We start from the raw sequence: 27,792 nt of genomic DNA, 5'->3' as shown, positions 1-27,792 counted from the left end.
TGGTGCTGCTGGTGGTGCTGGTGGTGGTGCTGCTTGTGGTGCTGCTTGTGGTGCTGGTGGTGCTGGTGGTGGTGCTGCTTGTGGTGGTGCTGGTGGTGCTGGTGGTGGTGCTGCTTGTGGTGCTGGTGGTGGTGGTGCTGGTGCTGGTGGTGGAGCCGACCGCTCACGCTGTCTGCTGTTGCTCATGCTACTGCTGTTGTTGATGTTGCTGTTACTGCTGTTGTTGGCGTTGCTGCTGCTGTTGTTGATGTTGCTGTTACTGCTGTTGACGTTGCTGATGCTGCTGCTGTTGTTGATGTTGCTGATGATGCTGCTGCTGCTGCTACTGTTGATGTTACTACTGTTGTTGTTGATGCTGTTACTGGCTGCCGTTGAACCTATTGCTTCTGCAGCTAATGCTGTTGCTGCTGCGGCTGTTGCTGCTGCTGCGGCTGAATTTGAATCCAATGCTGCTGACACCTTTGCCGTGTCGCTATTGCACACGACGACGGCAACTTCAGTAAACAGTTTCAAATGTGTAACGTGCGTGTGTGTGTGTGTATATGTGTGTGTGTGTGCATATGTGTGTGTGTGTGTATACATATATGTGTCTGTGTGTATATATGAGTGTGTGTACATATATACGTATGTGTGTGAGTGTATCTTTGTTTGTATTGCGCTCGCTAACATCACTTGCCCCAACAGTCTAAGTAGGCTACACGGGGAGATTTGTCATTCCATTCATGTGTATATGTGTGTGTGTGTATATGTGTATGTCTTTGTATGTCTTCGTATGTGCGGAGCGGTGGCGCAGTGGTTAGCGCACTGCGCTGCTGACGTCGGTGACCCAAGTTCGATTTCTCAAGCACAGTGCCAAATATTAGAACCGGTCCTGGGCCTCCGCCTAGGTCGACTCGGCCTGAAAAGAGTACCTGGTGCGGTGTGTAAACATCGCCACTGTGTCGTGCCGGCCTTAATAGGAGCTCGCTAACAGCACTCGCCCCCCCCCCCCCCAACAGCCCTTGAACGGCGTCTATAGGGTATCTTTGTGTGCGTGTGTGCATATATATAGGTTTGTGTAAAATCATATTCGCCCCGTTACATCGCATGGACGTACTGCACATGTGTGATTGCATATTTGCGCATATACGTGTGTGTCTATCTTTTGTGTATGCATGCGTGTAATATAAAATGAGCATTACATCTGCGTTACGCGCGTGCGTGTGCGTGTGTGTGCATAATAATGATATTAATTTACAGTCCTTTGTCAATCCACTGCTAGATGAAGGCCTCTCCGCTCCGTGTTGGTCGTGGAGGTTGTGTGACCATACTTCACCGCGCTGGTCAGTACGTGTAGGGCGATGGGTGTGGGGGGGGGGGTCCTGGAATAGCTCAGACGTCACCACTAACCCACGTGTGTGTTTGTGTGTGTACTGTACTGTGTGTGTACTGTGTTTGTGTGTACTGTGTTTGTACGTGTGTGTGTGTGTGTACTGTGTAGGTGTGTGTGTACTGTGGAGGTGTGTGTACGTGTGTGTGTGTGTGTACTGTGTAGGTGTGTGTGTGTACTGTGTAGGTGTGTGTGTGTACTGTGTAGGTGTGTGTGTACTGTGTAGGTGTGTGTGTGTGTATTGTGTAGGTGTGTGTGTGTATACTGTGTAGGTGTGTGTGTATACTGTTGAGGTCTGTGTGTGTGTATTGTGTAGGTGTGTGTGTGTACTGTGTGTGTACTGTGGATGTGTGTGTGTGTGTGTACTGTGTGTGTACTGTGGAGGTGTGTGTGTGTAGTGTGTGTGTACTGTGTTTGTGTGTACGTGTGTTTGTGTCTACTGTGTGTGTACTGTGTTTGTGTCTACTGTGTGTTTGCGTACGCGTTTTGTGTGTGTGTGTACGCGTGTGTGTGTGTACATGTGTTTGTTTGAGTGTGTGTCTGTGTTACGTGTGTGTGTGTACGTGTGTGTGTACGTGTGTGTGTGTACGTGTGTGTGTGTACGTGTGTGTGTGTACGTGTGTGTGTGTACGTGTGTGTGTGTACGTGTGTGTGTGTACGTGTGTGTGTGTACGTGTGTGTGTGTACGTGTGTGTGTGTACGTGTGTGTGTGTACGTGTGTGTGTGTGTACGTGTGTGTGTGTGTACGTGTGTGTGTGTACGTGTGTGAGTGTGTGTACGTGTGTGTGTGTACGTGTGTGTGTGTACGTGTGTGTGTGTACGTGTGTGTGTGTACGTGTGTGTGTGTACGTGTGTGTGTGTACGTGTGTGTGTGTGTACGTGTGTGTGTACGTGTGTGTGTACGTGTGTGTGTACGTGTGTGTGTGTACGTGCGGTGGTGTAGCGGTTATCGCTACGAACCCGGCCACCGGGTTCGTTTCCCGCTCACGGCCAACACCGGTGACGATTATCTGAACCGGTCCTGGGCCTCCCCCAGGTCGACTCAGCCTCAAATGAGTACCTGGTGTGCGGTGTGTATGCATCACCATTGGGGAGACAAAGGCGGCCGGTCGTGGTGTTGGCCACCCACCCCCTCGTGTGCCTTCATAGGTGCTCGCTAACGGCACTTGCCCCAACAGTCTGTTAAGGCTACACAAGGGGGGATCTTTGTATTCATCATGTGCAAGCCCGTGTATGTGAATGTAAATATAAACGTAAATACGTGTGTTTACGAGTGTACGTGTGTGTGTGTGTGCATTTGTGCCTGTGAGTATATAACATTGCGTACAATGGAACGTATATGCCTGTCTTGTTACATCTATGCTACGTGCCATGAAGAAGGGCAATGGCACGAAACGTCGCCTATTTGTTCTTCCTCGTAAGGGAGGCTGCCAACTCAGTAGCAGCAGCATCGCCAACTTATTTGCTTATTCTTTTACCGATGTGTTTGTGTGTGTGTATATGTTTACACGCATAGTACATTAATGTGTGTGTTTTTGTGTGTACGTGCGTGTTTATGTTATATATATATGTGTGTGTGAACGTGTATGCGTGTAATTGTTGTGTACATGCTGTTGTTGTTGGTTGTATGTGCGTGTGTGTACAATGTGCGTGTGTGTGTGTTGAACTTCTTTCGCACGGTACGCAGCCAAGCGTGCTAGTCGGAGGCGCGGGTCAAATGAGTACCTGGGAGCGGTGTGTAGTAAACATCGCCACTGGGGAGACAAAGGCGGCCGGGTTGTGTTGCTGCTCACCCACCACCCACCCCCACGTGTACCTTGACAGGTGCTCGCTAACAACACTTGCCCCAACAGTCTGTTGCAGGCTACACGGGGGATCTTTGTCTGTGTCGCACACACACGTGCGCGCTACGGACCTGGCGACACCCGAGTTCGATTCCCGCACAGGGCCACGAAAAACGTTAGTGGCGAATGTCTTGAACCGGTTCGTAGCGCCCTCCCAATTGCCGTGGGTGAACATCGGCCCCTGGGGAGACAAAGGCGGCCGGGCGTGGTGTTGGCCACCCACCCCCTCGTGTGCCGTACCTGCCTTAATAGTTGCCCGCTAACAGCACTTGCCCCAACAGTCTGTTAAGGCTACACGGGGGATCTTTATTTTTGTATGCACTGCATACACTCCTACGTGTGTGTGCGTCTGTATATGTAGGACTGTAAGTTTGTGTGTGTGTGTATGTATATGTGTGTGTGTAAGTGTGTGTATGTGTGTGTGCGTGTGTGTATGTGTGTGTGCATTGTGGGGAGCGGTAGTGTAGTGGTTAGCACGCTGCGCTACGAACCCGGCGACCCGAGTTCGATTCCTGCTCACGGCCAACACCGGTAGCGATTATCTGAACCGGTCATGGGCCCTCCCCTAGGTCGACTCGGCCTCAAATGAGTACCTGGTGTGTAAAAAAAAATATCGTTACTGGGGAGACAAAGGCGGTCGGGCGTGGTGCTGGCCACCCACCCCCTCGTGTGCTATGCCGGCCTTCATCGGTGCTACTCATTAACAGCACTTGTCCCCACAGCGTGTTAAGGCTATAAGGGGGATCTTTATCTTTGTTTTGTGTGTGTATATATGTGTGTACGTGGTTAAAGTGTTTCTCCAAATCCGGTAACCCCAATTCGATTCCCGCTCACGGCCAACATCAGTGGCGAATTTCTAAGCCAGCCCCGAGCTTCCCTTAGGTCAACTCGGCCTTAAACGATTACCTCGTGCGGTGTGTACACATCAGCACTGGGGAGACAAAGGCGGCCGGGCGAGTGCCATTCCTGCCGCGCAAAAGGTGCTCGCTACACTTGCCCCAAATGCCTGTGAAGGCTACACGGGGAGCTTTGTGGACTTATCTTAAACAATATACACAACATCACGTTATAGCGTGTACATATATACACACACTGTACATATTTATATAAAATGCGTGCGGATGTTGTTTAACCAAATTATCATTTTTGTATAATTACGATTCACGTTTTAACGAACACGGTTATCTATACAATATTTTATTAAAACATATATTTAAAAATATTTTAAAACATCTTTTAATATATATCAATATAGAAAAATACTACATCAATATATCTAGAGGCTATTTTGTCCCAATTGCACCCCTAAATGTGCACGGGCGGTGCTGGTGGGGTGGCAATAAACCCACCGGCCGTGGGAAATAGAAAAATCCACACGGGCGATCCGTCAGCATTGGGTACGGGACGTGGGGTGGGGGGGGCAGCGAGGGACGTGGGGTGGGGGGGGGCAGCGAGGGAAGTGGGGTGGGGGGGGGCAGCGAGGGACGTGGGGGGGGGCAGCGAGGGACGTGGGGTGGGGGGGGGCAGCGAGGGACGTGGGGTGGGGGGGGGCAGCGAGGGAAGTGGGGTGGGGGGGGCAGCGAGGGACGTGGGGTGGGGGGGGGCAGCGAGGGACGTGGGGTGGGGGGGGGCAGCGAGGGACGTGGGGTGGGGGGGCAGCGAGGGACGTGGGGTGGGGGGGCAGCGAGGGACGTGGGGTGGGGGGGCAGCGAGGGAAGTGGGGTGGGGGGGGCAGCGAGGGACGTGGGGGGGCAGCGAGGGACGTGGGGTGGGGGGGGGGCAGCGAGGGACGTGGGGTGGAGGGGGGCAGCGAGGGACGTGGGGTGGAGGGGGGCAGCGAGGGACGTGAGGTGGAGGGGGCAGCGAGGGACGTGGGGTGGAGGGGGGCAGCGAGGGACGTGGGGTGGGGGGGCAGCGAGGGACGTGGGGTGGAGGGGGGCAGCGAGGGACGTGGGGTGGAGGGGGGCAGCGAGGGACGTGGGGTGGAGGGGGGCAGCGAGGGACGTGGGGTGGGGGGGGCAGCGAGGGACGTGGGGTGGAGGGGGGCAGCGAGGGACGTGGGGTGGAGGGGGGCAGCGAGGGACGTGGGGTGGGGGGGGGCAGCGAGGGACGTGGGGTGGAGGGGGGCAGCGAGGGACGTGGGGTGGAGGGGGGCAGCGAGGGACGTGAGGTGGAGGGGGGCAGCGAGGGACGTGGGGTGGAGGGGGGCAGCGAGGGACGTGGGGTGGGGGGGCAGCGAGGGACGTGGGGTGGAGGGGGGCAGCGAGGGACGTGGGGTGGAGGGGGGCAGCGAGGGACGTGGGGTGGAGGGGGGCAGCGAGGGACGTGGGGTGGGGGGGCAGCGAGGGACGTGGGGTGGAGGGGGGCAGCGAGGATGGGAAGCGACGCGCAACATCGTGGGTCACGCGTGGGGCTCCACATCAAGCTGCTCTTCCTCTCAGACGGAGCAGTCCGGAACGTCGAACTTGGCGGCGCTGTCTGTGTGTGTGTTGTGGTGTGTGGGGAGGGGTAGTGTAGCGGTTAGCGCGCTGCACTATGAACCTGGCGATCCGGGTTCGATTCCCGCTCACGGCAAACACCATTGACAATTATCTGAACCGGTCCTGGGCCTCCCCTAGGTCGACTCAGCCTCAAATGAGTACCTGGTGCGGTGTGTAAACATCGCCGCTAGGGAGACAAAGGCGGTCGGGCGTGGTGCTGGCCACCCACCCCCTTGTGTACCGTTCTGGCCTTCATAGGTGCTCGCTAACAGCACTTGCCCCTACAGTCTGTTAAGGCTATACGGGGGACCTTTGTGGAGTGGTTAGCGCTACGCTGCGCTACGAACCCGGCAGAGACCCGAGTTTGATTCCCGCTCACGGCCAACACCGGTGACGGATTATCTGAACTGGTCCTGGACCTCCCCCTAGGTCGACTCAGCCTCAAATGAGTACCTGCTGCGGTGTGTAAACATCGTCACTGGGGAGACAAAGGCGGCCGGGCGTGGTGTTGACCGTCCCACCCCCCCATCGTGTGCCGTGCCGACTTTCACAACGGCACTTGCCCCAACAGTCTGGTGAAGGCTATATGGGGGATCTTTGTCTTTGCTAGTGGTGGTGGTGTATGTGGTTGTCGTGCATGTGCGCGCGTTGATGTCTGCGGTGGTGTATGGGGAGCGGTGGTGCAGCGGTTAACGCACTGCGCTACGAACTCGGGCCGCACGAGTTCGATTCCTGCTCACGACCAATAACGGTGGCAAATATTTGAACCGGTCCCGGACCTCCCCTAGGTCGACTCTGCCAGAAACGAGTGCCAGGTTGCAACGTATAAAACTTCAGCACTGGGGGAGACAAAAGCGGCCGGGGCGTGGGTGTTGGCCACCCCCTCCCTCGTGCGCTGTGCCGGCCTTCGTAGACGCTCGCAAACACCACTTGCCCCAATCAGCTGTATGGCCGTACGATGGATCTGCATCTTTATCTTTGGTGGTGCGTGTGCGTGTGCGCGTGAAGATTACTTAGGCGTATCTATTTACGTCGTTAATGATTACCATATATGTACGTTGTACTCTCGTGGTAGTGCCTTACGCCGACGATTCCGTCTCCGTGGTTACAACGGCCTCATTGGAGCCGTGTCTGTCTGACACGGCCCAGCAGGAGCATGCGCACGCGTACCCGGGCACACCACATCGAGTATGCATCATCATGTAAATGTTCGCTGGAGAGAGACACGTTATGGGTCCGAATGCAGCGTTCTGCGCGGCTTCTATTCACGATACCTCTCTGCACGGACTGCAAACGTTCGCTTACTGGCCGGGACTACGGCCGTGGGCTTACGTGGCCGCGTGGAGCGAAACGTCGGACGTCGTCAGCTGCATAATAGCAGCGCGACAACCCGCGCCGTGCACGCTGACGTCGACTCTGCGGGGGAACAAGGCACATTGCTCGAAACGTCAGCCACCGATGTTCATGACGAGTTTCTCGGTATGTGCGTGTGTGTCTGTGGGTGTGTCTGTGTGTCTGTGACTCTGTGACTGTGTGTCTGTGTGTGTCTGTGACTGTGTGTGTCTGTGACTGTGTGTGTCTGTGTGTGTGTCTGTGTGTCTGTGCGTCTGTGTGTGTGTCTGTGTGTGTGTCTGTGTGTGTGTCTGTGTGTGCGTCTGTGTGTCTGTGCGTCTGTGTGTGTGTCTGTGTGTGTGTCTGTGACTGTGTGTGTCTGTGTGTGTGTCTGTGTGTGTGTCTGTGTGTGTGTCTGTGTGTGTGTCTGTGTGTCTGTGCGTCTGTGTGTGTGTCTGTGTGTGTGTCTGTGTGTGTGTCTGTGTGTGCGTCTGTGTGTGCGTCTGTGTGTGTGTGTGTCTGTGTGTGTGTCTGTGTGTGCGTCTGTGTGTGCGTGGGGAGCGGTAGTGTAGCGGTCAGCGCGCTGCGCTACGAACCTGGCGATGCGGGTTCGATTCAACACCGGCGACGATTATCTGAACCGGTCCTGGGCCTCCCCTAGGTCGACTCAGCCTCACACGAGTACCTGGTGCGGTGTGTAGTAAACATCGTCACGAGGGAGACAAATGCGGTCGGGCGTGGTGTTGGCCACCCACCCCCTCGTGTGCTGTTCCGGCCTTCATAGGTGCTCGCTAACAGCACTTGCCCCTACAGGGGATTCTTTGTCTTTGTGCGTGTGGGGAGCGGCAGTGTAGTGGTTCGCACACGAACCTGGTAGAGACCCGAGTTCGATTCCCTGCTCACGGTTAAAATCGGCGAGAAATATCGAAGCAGTACCGAAGGCGACGTGTAAAACATCAGCATTGGGGAGACAAAGGCGGTCGGGTGTAGTACTGTACTCGCCACGCCACCCGTCCACACTTTCCCCAACAGTCTCTGCAGGCTACACGGGGAATGTGTCTTTGCGTGCGTAATTGTATGGATCGATGAAACCATTAAATGAGTACCTGGTGCGGTGTGTAAATATTAGAATCGGGGCGTGGTTGCTTGTTCCACCCACCCCCTCGTTGTGCCCGTGCCGGCCTTCGTAGGTGCTGCTCGCTAACAGCACTTGACCCCAACAGTCTATGTAGGCGATTTGGGGGATCTTTGTCTTTGCGTGTGTATGTGTGTATGTGCGTACGTGTTGTGGGTGGGGAGCGGTAGTGTAGCGGTTAGCGCGCTGCGCTACGAACCTGGCGTCCCGAGTTCAATTCCCGGCCAATAACACAAGTGGCGATTTATCTGAGCCTCCCCTAGGTCGACTCAGCCTCAAATGAGTAGCTGGTGCGGTGTGTAAAAATCATCGCCACTGGGGAGAGAAAATTCGGTCGGGCGTGGTTGCTGTTCCACCCACCCCCTCGTGTGCCGTGCCGGCCTTCATAGGTGCTGCTCGCTAACAGCACTTGCCCCCAACAGTCTGTTAAAGCCACACGGGGGATCTTTCTCTTTGGGATGCGCTAAAGATGTTCTGATTAATTTAAAAATTCTGATTTTCTTTTTGATACATTTCGGATTATTAAATCACGTCACTCCCGAACTCCCCCACCCCCCCCCCCCCGCTAAAAATTGGGTGACGTCACTATTGTCAGCACGAAGATGTAAAAAAATCGGTCCGAACTGCCCCCCCCCCCAAAAAAAAAATCCCACGTGTGCATTCTTTTATTCTTTTATTCTTTTATTAGCAATGCTGAAGGTCCATTACCGAAACGTCACCAATTATATCTTTTGTTTTTGTTCCCTTACGAGGCCAGTTGTTATTGACGAACGCGTTGCGTGTCCGAGTGTAGTTTTTTTAGGCACCGCACCCCACCGCATAGCGCACTGCACTCCCAAGCCGGCGACACGAGTTCCATTCCCGCTCACGAACCAATGACAGTGGCGAATATTAGCATCGGTTCTGGGCCTCACCTCTGTTGCAAATGTGTAATCATCAGCACTGGGGAGACAAAGGCGGCCGGGCGTGGTGTTAGCTACCCATTTCCTTCATGCGCTGTACTTATGTTCATAGACACTCGCTAACAGCACTTGCCCCAACAGTCTGTTAAGGCTACACGGGGGATCTTTCTCTTTGGGATGCGCTAAAGATTTTCTGATGAATCTGAAAATTCAGATTTTCTGGTGAAGGCGGTGATACGAATGGTATGTGTTGCGTGTATTCTACGCACTCGTATCGTTTATGGGGGGGCTTTTTGACCATACTTCACCACGCTGGTTCAGTGCGGCTTGGTAAATGTGTCGAGAACGCGGGAGTGAGCTGTGGCCCCGAATCTAACCCAGGTCACAGCAGTTGGCGGTGCGCTCACGATCCCGTATATATCCACTTCATTAACATAGAAAGTATAAAAAAATATATACTTCATTAACATATCAAACAATTTACGCAAATATATATGCGTCTATGTACTCTTAAAACAGATTGATAACAATCGATACACAAATGTTTGGCTATAATTAATTTGTTTAAACGGCTGCGTGATTATGCCGCTCACAAGCTGCGAGATGATGAAGGGGGGGGGGCCTCACGTGGATCGCACAACACTCGGCAGAGACATCGCACTGATCCTTCGCCCAGCGGCGGGTAGACCACGGCGACTGCCATATCGTCGTCGTTGTCTGTGTCGTTGTCTGTGTTGTTGTTGTTGTCATCATGACGCATGGGAGAGGCGCGTGCTTGGACTCGTAGTTCGAAACGAGAAAGAGGTGGTCCCCGTTCACCCCCCCCCCCCACGTGTTTCGGGGATCTCGCTCCATCCTCACACCGGGTTATCTGCGCGCGCGATCTCGTGACCGGGGGAGTCGAGAGGGGGCCGGTGGCGGCGGCTGACGGCTCTGATTTCTTACTGTATTGGGGCGGAGAGGCTGATGATGGCGGTGTGCTGGATCGGCTACTGAACGGCACGGAGGAAGGGACTTTTTGTCCTGGATTGCATTCACCGCGGTTCGTTCATCCAATTCCGAAGACAAAGGCTGGGGGTGGGGGGGAGGTAGTGGGAAGGTGGGGGGGGTGCCTTGGTCGAGGCTGTGGGGGAACAGCACCGCATGAGAGAAGGAGGAGGGGGGGTCACGCAAACGTGGAGGCGTCCTCGTCACCTAGTCACGTCATCACGTCGGCACGTGGTCAAAGCGAGCCGTGGGGGGGGGGGGGTCGCTTGGGGCAGGACGCACGCGGGGGTCCGGGCAGAGCCGATGTCGCGAGGCTGGAGACGGGAACTGGCGGGGGAGCCACGGGTGGGGAACCCCACCGAGAGGGGGGAGACGACCGCCCTGCGTGGAGACGGAGTTCGCTCGGAGCCCGCTCTCGGAGCCGGCTCTCGGAGCCAGGTCACGGAGCCGGCTCACGGAGCCAGGTCACCGTGGAGCAGTGAGATGGACCTCTGGCGTCCATCGCGTGAAGGATGTGGAGGTAGGGTGGTCGATATTGGGGAGGTGTGGAGGTGGAGTTGCCGATATTGGGGAGGTGGGTGGCCGATATTGGGGAGGTGGGTGGCCGATATTGGGGAGGTGGGGTGGCCGATATTGGAGAGGTGGGTGGCCGATATTGGGGAGGTGGTGTGGCCGATATTGGAGAGGTGGGTGGCCGATATTGGGGAGGTGGTGTGGCCGATATTGGGGAGGTGGGTGGCCGATATTGGGGAGGTGGTGTGGCCGATATTGGAGAGGTGGGTGGCCGATATTGGGGAGGTGGTGTGGCCGATATTTGGGAGGAGGCTGCTGGCTGCTGCTGCTGATTATTTAATTGTTTACAATACATAAGGCGTGCCTTACGTTTTACATAAGCCGCGGTGGTGCTGGCTTTAAATAGGATTGTCAAGAGATGTCTTTAGTTAGCGGAACATTGCGTGTACATTTATAAAATACTTAACAACGTACTGCGTGCAATCACGTTGGTGTAGATGCCGATGATATTCTAGAAGGGCTCGGTGGGGCGAATCGTCGTGAGCGACGTGAATGCAAAATGACGTTCTCGAGAGGAGCTCGTCGATTTGCAGGTTAGTTCGGGTTCACTTAGCGCAGTGAGTGGTCCTTAACCGACACTGCAGCCTTGCACCCCGTTCGGTTGTCGATCGATCAACAATGTACGATGTTAATAAGTACCGAGGGTTTGGCGAAACAAAGTAAGTTGGCACGTACGTGCTTAATTTGTGTTTTCGATGATCTGCCTTCGACAACAAAAATCTGGCAGTGCCTCGCCACCAGAAAGGGCATCTCGTACCCAGGGCGGGGGGGGGGGGTGCACCCCCAGGTTAAGAAGAAAAATAACAAGAACCACACTTTAATTCTAGATTTGAAGCTTTCGTGACTGTGCAAGGATTCATATACTCTTTGGTTTTTTCGGGAAAAGTCACGTCGGTAAAAAAATAAAATAAAATAAATGAAAACAACTAACAGACATTTAGTTGTTTTCAATTATTTTGTTAGAATTTTTTTTTACCTATACGTGACTTTACCGAAAACAACCAAAGAGTAAGAACCGCACTGACTTAGGGAGAGGGTCAGGGCCGACATTGGCTCAGAGTCTCACTCTAACCCCCCCACCCACCACACACGAGTAAGTCCGCAAGTCGGTGGAGTGCGACGCCAAAGCCGCAAGAGAGCGAAGTGAAATCCATCGCGATCGCAATGCCAAACAGAACGAGGGCAATTGCCCGAAACGTCGCCGCGTGTTAATCGAAGTTTCCGTTTAAGTCCGGGCGCAGTGTTGCCACCGGTAAATGCGTTGAGTGTCACGTGTGTACGGTATCTGCATGCGTGCGTTCATTGTGGTCTCAATTTACAAATGCTTATTTTTTTGTTACCAACGATGAATCATCGAACGATTGTAATCGTTACTCCTCTGCCGTGAGCACATGCGCTGCACGGCGCTGGAGAACGTGGGAGACGCGGTGGTTGGAGCTGTTTTCGTGCATTGTGCTCTGAACCCGGCAAGCCTGAGTTGGATTCCCCAGGTCACGGTTGAAATCGGTGGCGAGTGTAATCGGCCACCTCCCCCTAACCACCCCACACAACAAAACCAAACTTCACCAAGCTGCACTGACCAGCGTGGTGAAGTATGCTCAACCCCCGATACTATTAACATGGCGTGGATGCAACTCTATCCAGCAGTGGATTGATGAAGTGCTTTAGCCATTATCCATAATGGAGGTTTTCTGATGTCGGATCGCGTAAATATCTAAATGTGTCGTGAAACCCGCCGCCCACCACCCGACACGGCCAATTGGTAATGTTCGTCACACCGGCGTGTTGGAGAGTAAACCCACGACGACAATTGCAAATGTCGTGGTGGGTTTACTCTCCAACGCGCCCGTGTGCTGAACTCGTAACGAATTGGCCACGTTTAGTTTACGTGTCAACCCTCACTTAGTTGGCTGTGTCGGGTGGCGGAGACGGCGGGTTTTAACGACACACATTTATATATTTACGCGATCTGAACCCCCCCATAAAACTCTATTATGGACAATATTGTTCGCGAAAGCCGCCCGCTAAGTGTTAAACTGGCCTCAAGCGTTCTACCCGTATTTTTGTTAATCTGGTTATGAGCCGTGCCGGAAAGTAACACGCACCTCGAGAAGTTTACGGTAACCTTGGTCTCGCACGCACACAGCTACCGGACTACAAGACGCGCACACCCCCGATTTGGCTTGAAATACAGGGGGAAGGCTAAAAGCGCGTCCTATAATCCGGACAATAAGGTGGCACGTGCTCCTCTTTCAACGGGAGGTTGCGAAACGGTGACCTCAAATTGTTGTAGGTCGTCGTGTTCAAAGTCGATGTCCCGTTTTGAAAGTCGGCAAACCGAGAAACCGTTCGGAACGAATCGCAGCTTCCGCCCTCGATTCTTGATGGAAAGTCTCGAGACGCAGCCGAGGGTCTGTCGCCTGCTCACTGGGATGGTAGTATGTGGTATGTGTGTGGTATGTGCTATGTGTGTGCTATGTGTGTGGTATGTGTGTGGCAGGGGGGGGGATACCCACACTTGACCCCACCTTAATACGATCGACTGCCGTGCATACCCTTTATTTATACTGCGGTGTGGAACAGAGGCGGTAGGGGCGGTGGAGGGTGGATTTATTGTGGGCATTGCGGTGGCTAGGAGATGTTAACTAACTCGCCTGGTACGCAGGAGGTCGTGGGTTCGATCCCGACCCGAACTCCTGCTGTATATTTGCAGTTTGCGTGTATCTCATCATCATCACGGTGGCTAGGAGATGTTAACTAACTCGCCTGGTACGCAGGAGGTCGTGGGTTCGATCCCGACCCTGACGCCTGCTGTATATTTGCAGTTTGCGTGTATCTCATCATCATCACGGTGGCTAGGAGATGTTAACTACCTCGCCTGGTCTACAGGAGGTCGTGGGTTCGATCCCGACCCTAACGCCTGCTGTATATTTGGAGTTTGCGTCTCTCATCATCATCATCATCATCACGGTGGCTAGGAGATGTTAACTACCTCGCCTGGTATTCAGGAGGTCGTGGGTTCGATCCAGACCCTGACGCCGGCTGTATATTTGGAGTTTGCGTGTCTCTCTCCCCGTGGTCGCGTGGATTTCTGTCCGGGACCTCTGGTTTTTCCCTCCACATTTAGAATCAACATCACGCGTTCAAGAGTATTTGTCTGCTATAAATTTCCGCATGAGCTATAATTTCTATAAAAAAGAGCGATATACGGTAGCTCAGTGGGGTCTTACCTGGTCAAATGAAAAACATCGTTTAAATACATTCAGCATCGTATCATCTGCCGCAACGGGAAGAGATGGAATCGAGCTGCAAGTGCAGTGCCCTGTGACCGTTAACTTCGCCACAGTGACAGCTCCTGCCTGGGTCTCTGCCGTCAATGGCGCCACGCGTTGTGTTCATAGCGAGACGTGAAAAACCGGTAACCCGCTAGAAACCGGTTTTATTCATGCGGTGACCGGCAATCGAAAAAAAAATCGATTTTGATTACCATGTACACTACACTGTATACCGTATATGGTGTGTGGATTTACTACACATGTGTATGAGTGTTCGTGGGGAGCCGGTAGTGTCGTGGTTAGCGCGCTGTACTACTGAACCCGGCGACCCGAGTTCGGTTCCAAGCTCACGGCCAAGACCAGTGACGATTATCTGAACCGGTCCTGAACCTCGACTCGGCCTCAAATGAGCACCTGGTGCGATGTGTACACATCGCAGCTGGGGAGACAAAGGCGGCCGGGGAATGGTGCTGGCCACCTACCCCCCTCGTGTGCCGTGCCGGCCTTCATAGGTACTGGCAAACAGCGCTTGCCCCAACAGTCTGTTCAGGCTATACGGGGGATCTTTGTCTTTGTGTGACTTTGAGAGGTTGTGTGCTTAATGTAAGGGGGGGGTGGGGGAGCGGTAGTGTAGTCGTTAGCGCGCTGCGCTACGAACACGGCGACCCGAGTTCGATTCGCGCTCACGGCCAACATCAGTGGCCCAATCTCTGATTATGTGACCGGGCCTCCCCCCCCCCACGCATTCCCAGAAGTCCGTGCGGCCGACGGCGCGTGTAAAACACGACTTTGTGTGTTGTTGTTGTTTTGTTTACCTGGATGTGACAGATGCCTCGCAGGATACTCGCCCTCAAAATGAGTACCCCGGTGCGCTGTGTAAACATCGCCACTGGGGAGACAAAGGCGGCCGGGCCTTGGGTTGGCCACCCACCGTGTCGTGCGCCGTGCCGGCCTTCGTAGGTGCTCACTCACAGCACTTGCCCCCCTAAAGTCTGTTGGGGGGGGGGGTCTTTGTCTTTGTTGTCAATCTACTGCTGGGCGAGTACCTCTCAGAGACGCGACGGTGTGTTTGACCATACTTCACCACGCTGGTCACAGGCGTTGCTGAGTGTCCTGTGTGTGTGTGTGTATATCTATAGACGCGTGTACAAGTTCTCTTTCGGTAGCTTTGTGTTGATGGGTTGGTGCCTTTTGAGTGCGTTATAATTACAGTGTAATGTATAAACATCTACACGACCGTACAGATATACACAGGATGGTAAAGTACTAAAGCCGTCACGTATTTAAGTCGTGCTCAAGGCTCTAACGCATAGCCGTCACTGACGATGTGATTTGCATACCTTCGCTCCGCGCGACGTGAGGGTTTTCATAACATTCTAGATTTGAAGCTTTCGTGACTGCAAGGAATCATATTCTTAAGTTTTTTTTCGGTAAAGTCACGCAGGTAAAACATCAAAATTAATGAAAATAAAATTAATTTTGATGTTTTACCTACGTGACTTTACCGAAAAAACCTAATAATATGTTTTCATAACAATTGCTCTGCTCCTCGACAATAGTTTGCTCACGGAATGTTTATCCAGTATCGTCTGTACACCGCGCGCGTGTGTGTGTGTGAATGGTGGGGGCGGAGCGGTGGCGCAGTGGTTAGCGCACTGCGCTACGAACCCGCTTAACCAACTGTGGTGCGGTGTGTAAAACATTGCCGCTGAGGAAGACAAAGGCGGCCGGGCGTGGTTCTGCCCCCACACACACACACACCCATTCGTGCGTTGTGCCGCCCTTAATAGGTGCTCGCTAACAGGGCTAGGCTACGTTGCGTGAACACACTGTACGTTTTATGTACTAAAAATACAAACACGCACACACGCAAGGGCAAGATTTCCCGTATAGCCTTAAGAGACTGTAGGGGCAAGTGCTGTTAGCGAGCACCTATGAAGGCCGGCACGGCACACGAGGGGGTGGGTGGCCAGAACCCCGCCCGACCGCCTTTGTTCCCCCAGTGGCGATGTTTTACACACCGCACCAGATACTCATTTGAGGCTGAGTCGACCTAGGGGAGGCACGGGACCGGTTCCGATAATCGTAAACGGTGTTGGCCGTGAGCAGGGATCGAACTCGGCTCGACTGGGTTCATAGCGCAGCCGCGCTAACCGCTACACCACCGCTCCCACACACACACACGCAGACACATACACACGCACAGACACACACGCAGACACACACGCACACGCAGACACACACGCAGACACACACGCAGACACACACGCAGACACACACGCACACACACGCAGACACACACACACGCACACGCAGACACACACGCACACGCAGACACACACGCACAGACACACACGCACACACACACGCACACACACGCACACACACACGCACACACACGCAGACACACGCAGACACACGCAGACACACACACGCAGACGCACAGACACACACACACACACAGACGCACACGCAGACACACGCAGACACACACACGCAGACACGCACACGCAGACACACACGCACACGCAGACACACACGCACACGCAGACACACACGCACACGCAGACACACACGCACACACGCACACACAGACACACACACACAGACACACACACACGCAGACACACGCAGACACACACACGCAGACACACACACGCAGACACACACGCGCAGACACACACACACGCACAGACACACACGCACACACACACGCACACACACACGCAGACACACGCAGACACACACACACGCAGACACACACACACGCAGACACACACACACGCAGACACACACACACGCAGACACACAGACACACACGCACACACGCACACACGCACACACAGAGGCAGAGTACATCCATTCGTGGGTACACACACGCGCACAAGCACCCTTACACCGCCAACAGCACACAACATGCACCACTTAGCCCCGAGCGGACTGACCCATTGCTGTTGGCGAGCACCCAGTAAGGTCAACCACGGGGTGGCGTGGCAAGCACCACGTCCACGGCCCCCTTTGTCTCCCCAACACACACGGTGTGTGTATGCATACACACACCGTGTGTATGCATACACACACCGCACCAGGCACTTCCTATACAGGCGTAAGGCTGAGTCGACTTAGGTAGGATTTGTCCAAGATTGGTTCAGATCCCGGGTCGGATAGCGCTCGCCACTGATGATAGCCGTGACCGGGACTCTAAGTTGGGTCTCGCTACCCCACGTACACACAGGTACGTACACACACACACACACTGCCTGCACCAATACGATGAATGTGTAGTCGATTGTGTGTGCTCGTGTGGGGAGCGGTGGTGAAGCGGTTAGCGCGCTGCGCTACGAACCCGGAACCCGAGTTCGATACCCGCTCACGAGCAACACCGGTGACGATTATCTGAACCGGTTCTGGGCCTCCCCTAGGTCGACTCCGCCTCAAATGAGTACCTGTTGCGGTGTGTTAACATCGCCACTGGGGAGACCAAGGCGTGCCGTTGTGGTGCTGGCCACCCACCCCCTCGTGTGCCGTTGCGGCCTTCGTAGGTGCTCGCTAACAGCACTTGCCCCAACAGTCTGTTAAGACTACACGGGGGACCTTTGTCTTTTGTCACGTGAACGCGCGCTCGAGTAGAAATGATGTCGCTGATTGTTGACGCGCGCTCGGGGCGATTTTATCGGTCAAAACCTTTTCGGGAATAATGTTCTCCGTAAAACAATTCTGGCGGAACTCACGAATAGGCCGTGCATTGGAATGGATACATTAATTGCCAGCGTAGCAGCTCACTGAGACCATGCGAATAATGGTTCCTCATCACCCGCCGTGATCTGGCCAGGTGGCTCAGCAGGAGAGCCAATCACACTTCCCCGGGGGGGGGTCGATAAAATTGGTTCCATTTTGTGGGGAAGTCAACAAATGGTTATCTTATGTATAAACCACCCCCAACCCCTGCCCGCCATATGAATGTGGAATTTCCACCACTGGCTTATGACTGCTAACGGGAGGTGAGCTCACTTGTGCGGGGATAATCACTCTTGAGCATTATTTCCGATTTCATAAACATTTCAATTGCAGTGCCGTGTGTGTGTGTATATATATGTTTACATGACGCTACTCTCGATAGGCCGAGGAAGGGTCCAGAACGACGCGTCGCCCGTTGCGTTCCGCTTTCTTTTGAAGGCCACACGCGCAGTGATTATTGTTGGCGGATTTCGTCGAAGTTTTATCTTTTGTTATTTTGCACTTTATGCGCGGAGACGCTCAATGAGTTTCGGTTAAACAACGTCGTTTTTTGTTGTTGTTGTTTTTATATTTGGTGTTGAACAGGGCCCCGGAGTTTATATGGAGTGCTCTTGCCAACAGCGTGGGCGACCCGGTTTAACAAGCCTCGGCCCTGATGTTGATTGTATAACAACAACAACTATACTTGGACTACGACTACTATTACTCTACTGATGAGACCCAGCCGATCGAAACCAGTGTTTGAATTTCTGGGCACGGGCGGAGTTTCAGAAGTTTACGATGATTATTCAAAATTGATTAATGCACCCTAGATTCCTAATGCGAGGGACAAAGCAACAAACCCCTGACAACCCCCTCCACTGCACTCCGCCTCTGGTGCTGCTATAATGTTGGCGCGGTGAGTCGATAGTCCGATGGACTGGCGATGACTCACACAGACCGAGGTGTCGTCGTCGTCTTCCCTGTCACCCACAATGCTCCCGCACCGGCACCAACGACATTGTCGATCGCGATGGTTTAGCGAAAAATAACGAAACGCGCTTTCAGTGTGTGTGTGTGGGGGGGGAGGGGGTGTTCCCCAGTGATAAAAAAAAAACTACGCTTGGCGTCGCGTCTCAATAATAGTTGCTCGCTTGCGGCACTTGCCCCAACAGTAAACGGCGTTACTGGGGGATCTTTGTCTTTGTTTCGTGTACAGTACCGTGCAATGATGCCTGAGTGCGCGCGTGCGTTAAAGGCGGAGCGGTCGTGCACCGGTCCTCGCGCGCTGCGCTACGAACCCACTCGCGCCCAACACGAGTGACGATTAGCTAAATCGGTCCTGGGGCTCGCCCTAGGTCGACTCAGCCTCAAATCGAGGACCCGGTGCGGTATGTAGTAAACATCGCCACTGGGGAGACGAAGGCTGCTGCTGCTGCTGCTGGTCACCCACCCCCTCGTGTGCCGTACCCACCGTCATAGGTGCTACTCGCTAACAGCACTTTCCACAAAAGTAGTTGACGTCTAGCGGGGGGATATGCGTGTGTTTGTCTTCAAGTGCATTAGCGCGTGTGTCTTGGGAGTGTAGCGGTTAGCGCTACGCTGCGCTACGAACCCGGCGACCTGAGTTCGATTCCCGCTCACGGCCAACACCAGTGACGATTATCTTAATCGGTCCTGGGCCTCCCCCTAGGTCGACTCAGCCTCAAATGAGTACCTAGTGCCGTGTGTACAAATCGCCATTAGGGAGACAAAGGCGGGCACGCGTGGTGCTGGCCACCCACCCCCTCGTGTGCCGTGCCGGCCTTCACAGGTGCTACTCGCTAACAGCACTTGCCCCAACAGCCTGTTAAGGCTACACGGGGGATCTTTGCCTTAGTCGTGTGTGTTAGTGCGATGTTTAACGCTCGTATAAATAAACGCTGCGTTATGGCTTGAGTCACGTGGTATGTATTGAAGTTCTAGAAGGGCCAGAGCAGCGACGGTGAGTGACGTAAATGATGATGATGATGATTCTAGAAGGGCTCAAAGATTTAGGCCTGGGACGAATGTTGATTTGGTTTCACTCCGGGCAGGATCAGCTGGGAGAGAGTTCTAAATCACTGTTCTGAATCTCGCGCTAAACACTGATTACGCACAGTACGATCCCCATCAGCAGCGGACCGAGTAATTTGCCTCCCGTGGAGTGTGACGCGAAAGCCGATATGAATCTGGTAAAATCCGCTCAGGGCAATTCAAATACATAGATATGAAGACAAAGATCCCCGAATAGCCTTTAACATACTGTTGGGGCAAGTGCTGTTCGCGAGCACCTTTTTTATGAAGGCCGGTACGGTGCAAGAGTGTGTTGGGTGACCAGCACCACGCCGGACCGCCTTTGTCTCCCCAGTGCTGGTTTGTGCACTTTGCAAACCTGCTCCTCATTCAGCGATCGATGGGCCCTGGACCGATCTCGGATTGCCAGCTGCACAGAGCATGTAGCGCTAACCACTGCACCACCGCTCCTTACCTTACGCGTGTGTGTATACAGTACACACACACACTGATTTCTTTGGCCGAAACGTCCCCCTATTAGATATATATGTTTTGTTCCTTTTAAGGCTACAGTGTTATTGACTAACGCGTCGAGCGTTGTTAATTATTAATGCTAATGTCCAGCTCCTGTGTCAATCCTCGGCTTGGATGGAGGCTTCCCCACGCCTTGTTTGTGGCCACGGGGGCTTGAATGTCCATACTTCACCACTGTGCTGTTGCGTTAGAGGGGGGGTAAGAGAAGGGGGGGTTAGAGGACGACTGCTCACTATGCGCCCACCCCCCAACGCGAATGCGCTGCACAGAATCGCAGAAGCCAAAAAACGGAGCCCAACGGAATGAACGCGGACCGCGCGTGCGTGTCACCTGCAGCTCACCTGGCCACGGCGCATGAGTCTCACCTTGCGGCTCACCTGGGCACGACGCGTGCGTGTCACCTGCAGCTCACCTGGCCACGGCGCATGAGTCTCACTTTTGCGGCTCACCTGGTCACGGCGCGTGCGTGTCACCTGCGGCTCACCTGGCCACGGCGCATGAGTCTCACCTTTGCGGCTCACCTAGTCACGGCGCATGAGTCTCACCTTTGCGGCTCACCTGGGCACGGCGCGCATCCAGTGGCACTGCGCGGTCACCTTGAATCTAACGCCCCCCGGAACCCTCTCCCTCGTGTCGAACTCGAGCTCACACTGACACCTGCTTCGGTGGATCTGCACCGCACCGCCGGTGTTGCTTACGCACAATGCGGTGCGTGCGCTCACGCCCGGCCGCCTTTGTCTCCCCAGTCCGTGCTGCTGGCAGTGCCATCGCGCGCGAGCGGTTTTGCGCGCGCCGTGACATACCCCTAATAGGTGCTCGCAAACAACAGCGGCGGCAGCAGCGATGTTTTCAAGGTGGCTGTTGTGCTTATAAGTGGCGCTCATGTTAATGAATGGCTGTGTTGTGTGTCTCTCTCTCTCTCCCCGCGTCTCCCTCCCCCCTATCTCCCCCCCCCCCCTCTATCCCCCCCCCCTCTCTCTCATCCCCTCTCGCTATCTGCGAGAATCGCCTCTCGTGTCCCCACTCATGACTCCCCTCCTCCCTCCATCCTGCAATCTTCATTTCTGCCCATCGTCTCGTACACCTTCCTCCTCACGCCGGACTCTCCCCCCCCCCACCTCCACCCCCTCCTCCCACCTCTCCCTCCACCACCGCCATCCATGCCCGCTATAATTTCGTTCTGACGTTATCCGTGTGTCTGTCCGTCCGATTGTTTTTTTTTCTCTCTGTCTCCCCCATCTGCATCCACGCGCGTGTTTCCACGTGCGTGTGGTTGACACACGTGCGTGACTCAACACACGTCGTCTTTCTGTCTGCCCTGTGTCCACTGTCTGTCTGTCCGTCTCTGTCCGTCTTTCTTCCCTCCACTGTTCCGCGATGTCTCTCTTCTCCCCGCGCCTCGCCTCCTCCCCGTCGGCTCCCAACTCTTCCCCACGCGTCGATCTGCCGACCTTCTTCCTTATCTGCCTCCTCCTCCTCCTCCACGTCCCTCGCTCGCTGTCTCTCTCTCTCCCATCCTCACGTCTCTCTCTCGCTCCGTGTATCATCGATACGTGTACCGCCTTCCATCTCTCTCATCGCGTCTCCGTATCTATGTCTACTCCCCCCGCCCCCCTCTCCTTCCATCATCTCACCATCTCTCTCCTATCTCTCTGCGTCTCTCTCTCTCCGTCTCGCCCCTCGGGCCCCCTCTCTACCCCCCCGCCCCCCACCTCACCGCCCTCCCCAATTTCACTTCCTCCGTCCATCTCTTCGTCTCTCTCCTTTGTATCTCCCCCCTCCCCCCCCCCCGTCTCCCCCCCACCCCCTCGCCCCCTCGCCTCCAACTCTCACCTGTCGCTGCCTCAAGAGAAGCGGCTGGCGTCCGTGTGCGTTGGCTGCGGCGCCCAGATCCGAGACCCCTTCATCCTGCGCGTATCCCCCGACCTCGAGTGGCACGCCTCGTGCCTCAAGTGCGCCGAGTGCGCGCAGTACCTGGACGAGACGTGCACATGCTTCGTGCGCGACGGCAAGACCTACTGCAAGCGGGACTACGTCAGGTGCGTGCACGTGCTGTGTGTGTGTGTGTGTGCACGTGGTGTGTGTGTGTGTGTCTGTGCACGTGGTCTGTGTGTGTGTGTGCCTGTGTGTGCACGTGGTGTGTGTCTGTGCGTGCACGTGCTGTGTGTGTGTGTGCACGTGGTGTGTGTGTGTGTGTGCACGTGGTCTGTGTGTGTGTGTGTCTGTGTGTGCACGTGGTGTGTGTCTGTGCGTGCACGTGCTGTGTGTGTGTGTGTGCACGTGGTGTGTGTGTGTGTCTGTGCACGTGGTCTGTGTGTGTGTGTGCACGTGCTGTGTGTGTGTGTCTGTGTGTGTGCACGTGGTGTGTGTGTGTGTGTGTCTGTGTGTGTGCACGTGCTGTGTGTGTCGGTGTGTGTGTCTGTGTGTGTGTCTGTGCACGTGGTCTGTGTGTGTGTGTCTGTACACGTGGTCTGTGTGTGTGTGTGTCTGTGTGTGCCTCAAATGAGTACATCGCCACTGGGGAGACAAAGGCGGTCGGGCGTGGTGCTGGCCACCCACCCCCTCGTGTACCGTTCCGGCCTTCATAGGTGCTCGCTAACAGCACTTGCCCCAACAGCCTGCTACAGGCTACAGGGGGGATCTTTGTCTTTGTGTGTTCTCCAGAGACTCTGTGGGTGTGGTGGGGTGAGTGGGCGCTTGCCCCCGGGGTTTCCCCTCCCAAGGTGGTGGGGGCGACGGGGGGAGGAGGGGGGGGGCACCGCTGGAGTTGGTAACCGGGCGGGAATGGTCAGACAAGGAAGCGAGCGATGGCTGCTGGTGGCTCACGTGCAGTGCTGGTGGGGGGGGGGGGTAGCACCACCCCACTACGGCTCCACCTCAATCTGCTCCTCTGACTCAAACGCCACCGACCCCCCCCCCCGACTCCACTCACCCTTTATTATCACCTCCCCCACACCGGTTCAACCCACCTTCCCACCACCATGTGGAGTGCAATATCGGTGACGATTCACGGAACCGATCCTGGGCCTCCCCCTCAATGTGAGTGTCTGGTGCGGTGTGTCAACATCGCCACTGGGGAGACAAAGGCGGCCGGGCGTGGTGCTGGCCACCCGCCCCCTCGTGTGCCGGCCTTCATAGGTGCTACTCGCTAACAGCACTTGCCCCAACAGTCTGTTGAGGCTATACAGGGGATCTTTGTCTTTGTGTGTGGCATGAGCAAGCAATGGCAGCCCTGCACCTTTATCTTTGCGGAATTCAAATTTCCAAATTACACGCCACGTGTCCAGCGTGTTACCTGTGGATAATTACCGAGCATTAGCGCTCATTTGCATTACACGGCTGCGGCCTTTCGACGAGTCGTTTATAATGTGACCGCGTGTTAATTAGATATAGATGTCAATTAGATGTACGGTGCTAGTGTGCGCGTGCGTGCGTGCGCGTGCGTGCAAGAGTGGGGAGCGGTGGCACTTGAAGCTATTAAATGCCCCAACCCCCCCCCCCACGTCCCTCCCCCACCTCTGTCCCACCCAGCGATTTGAGTGGGTTCGCAACAGCTGATCGAACGGCAGGTCACGTGTGGTGGGGTAAACTGTGGGTAAGGCCCACGTCTTCCGAGGCGTCTGGCAAGCATGGAAGAGTAGACCAAACGCTATCCCTCGAGTGGTTCTCTTCTATAGCCACCCTCCCATCTATTGGGAGGCCCTTTTGACGCGATGTGTGGAACCCCGGTCGACTGCTGCCAACGACTTAAAACTAAACTAAAAACTATACTATTTTTAAATCCTTTATATTAAGTTCACTTGCTTGCTTGCTTGCGCGCTTACGACCGTGCAAATCTTTCGGTCGTTTTAAAACCCACTTCACGTGATCCAATCGAGCTGACATTTTTGCACACGTACTCGTTGTGCGTGACAATTTATTTTCGTGAAATTTTTTTTTCATAACTTTACACTTATTAGGATTTTTTTAAATATTTAATTACCAATTGCTTAATGGTGGCAGGCAATCATCTGACCCATAGGTGGCAGCCATCTCAAGCCAGAGGACGAGAGGACTCTAGCCGCCACGCATATAAAGGATTTATAGTGAAAAACTTTGTTTTTACGGGTTAATTTTTTTATTTGAACAGGTAAGGAGGCCCCACTGAGCCATATAGATATTTTTCAGAAGCGGCCTCGCCATCAAAAATACTAGCTCAGGGAAGTGGCTTATCATCACGTGGGGATTCGTAGCAGCCAAATATTCAAAACGCGTGATGTCGATTCTAAATGTGGAGGGAGAGACAGGAGCACCCGGATACAAAATCCACGCGACTACGGAGAGAGAGAGAGAGACATCGCAAACTACAAATATACAGCAGCAGGCGTCAGGGTTGGGTTCGAACACACGACCTCCTGTATACCAGGCGAGGTAGTTAACATCTCACCACCGTGACTTCGCGGGACCTTTAACGTCCACCGTCAAGCAGACAGCGGCGTAGCATTATTATTTTTCCGCTTATCACACCGGCAGTATTAATCAGGGCGGCCGAGTGGATTCGAACCGTGAATTCAAGCGAAAGGGGGCGAACCGCCCTACCCGCTAGGCCTTGTCCATACGCGGGTCCCGTTTACAACTTAGACAACGGCGCCGCGTTGTCGCTGGCGACACGGCGGCCTTGCCCCTTGGCGTCCGTGCCGCGCGATCCATCGTGGGTCACGTGGCGTACTTGAACCCACGTGGGGGTGGGGGGTGGTGATGGCTGCCCGCCCGGGGGATTCATCGCCACGATCGCCGTTGTGACGTCACGAACCACGTGGAGCAGCAGGAGCGTCGAGGCCACCTGACAGAGCCTCCGACCTCTTCCTCGTCTCCTTCCCCATCCTCTTTACTCTCATTCCCCGTTATTTATCATCTTCTTCTTCGTCATCCTCTCTCGTCCCTCTCCCGTTCCTTCCTCTTTTTAAATCCTTTATATTAAGTTCACTTGCTTGCTTGCGCGCTTACGACCGTGCAAATCTTTCGGTCGTTTTTTAACCCACTTCCCGTGATCCAATCGAGCTGATATTTTGCACACAGACTCGTTGTGCGTGACAATTTATTTTCGTGAAAATTTTTTTCCAAAATTTTCCACTTTTTAGGAAACAAAAAATGTCATATTTAATTTAAAATACCAATGTGATAAAAATGAAACTCTTACTCAAGAAAAACAAAAAATGAATAATAAAATAAAACCGATGCCACGCATTTAAAGGATTTATAGTGAAAAACTTTGTTTTTTACGGGTTAATTTTTCCCCCGTTCGATGGCGTCCGTGACCCTCCCTCCCCCTCCCTCCCTCCCTTCCCCTCTCCACGTGGGTGCTGTCCGCGGGTACGGAGTTGCCGATATTTGATTGGTTAGCGGCGTCTTGGGTTTCGTCTCGGGGCGTGCGCGCGCGCGCTCTGAGCGCGACAGAGCCCCTGGCCTCTTAACGCCGAACGAACTGCGGTCGAAGGACCGTGGTACATGAAACCGTTGCACGGCAAAGCACCAACAACAAAAAAATAGAGAATACAATTGTGGATTGAATTGATATCGCAAAGAAAAAAAATCGTCATCGTTAAAAATCTCGAGAAATTATATCGCGACAACACTATGACACACGTGTCTAATATATATACAGTATACACACGCGTATACTGTATACGCATGTACACACACACATCTACAATATATATCCGTGTAGCGTTTCACAAGGCTGTACACAAAAGGGGTGGGTTGCCAACGCCACGGCCGGCCGCCTTTGTCTCCCCAGTGGTAATGTTTACACACCGCAACCATGTGCCCATTTAAGGCTGAATAAACCTAGGAGATGCCACCTATTTTGGAATCGAACATGAGGCTCCGGGTTCGTAGCGCAGTTAACCACTAGACTCCCACACATATATATACAGTATATACACAAAAACAATGATCCCCGTATAGCCTTAACAGGCTGTTGGGGCAAGTGCTGTTAGCGAGCACCTATGAAGGCCGGCACGGCATACGAGAGGGGTGGGTGGGCCAGCACCACGCCCGGCCGCCTTTGTCTCCCCAGTGGCGATGCTTACACACCGCATCAGGTATACATTTTAGGCTGAGTCGACTTAGGGGAGGCCCAGGACCAGTTTTGATAATCGTCACCGGTGTTGGCCGTGAGCGGGAATCGAACCCGGGTCGCCAGGTTCGTAGCGCACCGTAGCGCTAACCGTTGCACCACCGCTCCCCACACATACCTATACACATTCACATTCATCGCGTACTGTACATATATATTGCATAGTCTGCATCATTACCATGCACATAAATGCATATAAAATATGCATAATGCTTATGTATACATAATGACCGACCGATACATTATTAAGCATGTACACATCACGCGTTCCTGTTGCATGTACGTACGTTGAACTTCGTTCGCACCGTACGTAGCCAACCGTTGCCAATCGTAGGTGCGGACACGAAAAAATATGATACACATACATTAGGGGCCGTCCATAAATGACGTCACGCACCTAGGGGGGGCGGGGGAACAGACAATTGTGACGATGTGTGACGAGGGGGGGAGGGGTTTGAGAAATGTGACGTCACATCAAAATGCGCAACTTTAAATAAATATAGACAACACGTTCTACTTAATTACATAGACTTTTAAATAAATGTTTCTCCGACAACATCAGAGTGCAGCGCCACATTAAATACGCACTACAATGACAATAGTTTAAAGCGATTTGAAGCATGTTTTATATTTTTATTTGGAGGGGGGCAGAGCTTAGTGACGTCATATTTGAGAGGGGGGTCTGATATTTTGTGACGCCGTGTGACGAGGGGGGGGGGGTAAAAAATCGTCCAAAATCGCGTGACGTCATTTATGGACGGCCCCTAAACACGTGCTCGCCGCGTAGGGCAGTCCAAACACCGCGCGTGCGTTCACGCGCACACGCATCGCTCCACACCGCGCAACGCGGCTGTCGGAGCGAGTGCAGTTGGCGAGCACCTACGAAGGCCGACAACGGCTCAGCGCCACGCGCGGCCGCCTTTGTCTCCCCGGCTCGGATAGTTCGTCGCCCACGTGAGCAGAGAGGATGAACGGCGGCGTCCCCCACCACGCAGTCGCCGGATTAGGCTCGTGCGGGCCCTCTAGCATCTGTTATAAAGGGGCCGTAAATATTAAAAAACTAAAATATGAAAACACAAATTTTTTTACTTGCATAGTAAAGTTATTGTATTTTTTTACCTTTGCTATACAGCCAGATATTACGACAAATCGCTAACCTTAAACACCCAGTCGTTCATAAAAGTTGAAGGCGGTATAGTACTATAGTAATGGAGCAAGTGCAGAATCACTGAATCGGAATTGATTGTTTGAAACCATTCAGCGCGGGGCGCTTGAAAGTGCGGGGCCCGTAGCTATCTACACATGTAGTAGGTAGCACACGTGTAGTAGGTATTACACGTTTAGTAGGTAGCACACGTGTAGTAGCTACTAGGGGGGGCGGGGGGTCAGCCATTTACTACACGTATAGCAGTAGCTACTACTACACGTATAGTAGTAGCTACTACTACACGTATAGTAGTAGTAGCTAGACATGTAGTAGCTACATTGCTAC

The 27,792-nt window shown here is 53.9% G+C and overlaps 1 protein-coding gene across 2 annotated transcripts in view; it reads left to right on the top strand.

Annotated features, from left to right (window-relative positions):
* LOC144949190 (insulin gene enhancer protein ISL-1-like) overlaps positions 1-27,792 on the top strand; it is a 45,424-nt gene that overhangs the window by 1,295 nt on the left and 16,337 nt on the right. The window contains exon 2 of one of the 2 annotated variants that reach the window (XM_078879079.1): positions 22,037-22,221. In XM_078879079.1, the coding sequence (XP_078735205.1) occupies positions 22,037-22,221 (185 nt within the window). Of the gene's footprint in view, positions 1-22,031; positions 22,222-27,792 lie in introns of both variants that reach the window. The other variant, XM_078879080.1, reaches the window with a different exon arrangement.

This window comes from Lampetra fluviatilis, chromosome 53 (assembly GCF_964198595.1).
Source record: "Lampetra fluviatilis chromosome 53, kcLamFluv1.1, whole genome shotgun sequence".
NCBI classification, from domain to species: domain Eukaryota; kingdom Metazoa; phylum Chordata; class Hyperoartia; order Petromyzontiformes; family Petromyzontidae; genus Lampetra; species Lampetra fluviatilis.
This window is presented reverse-complemented; position numbering and strand designations above follow the sequence as displayed.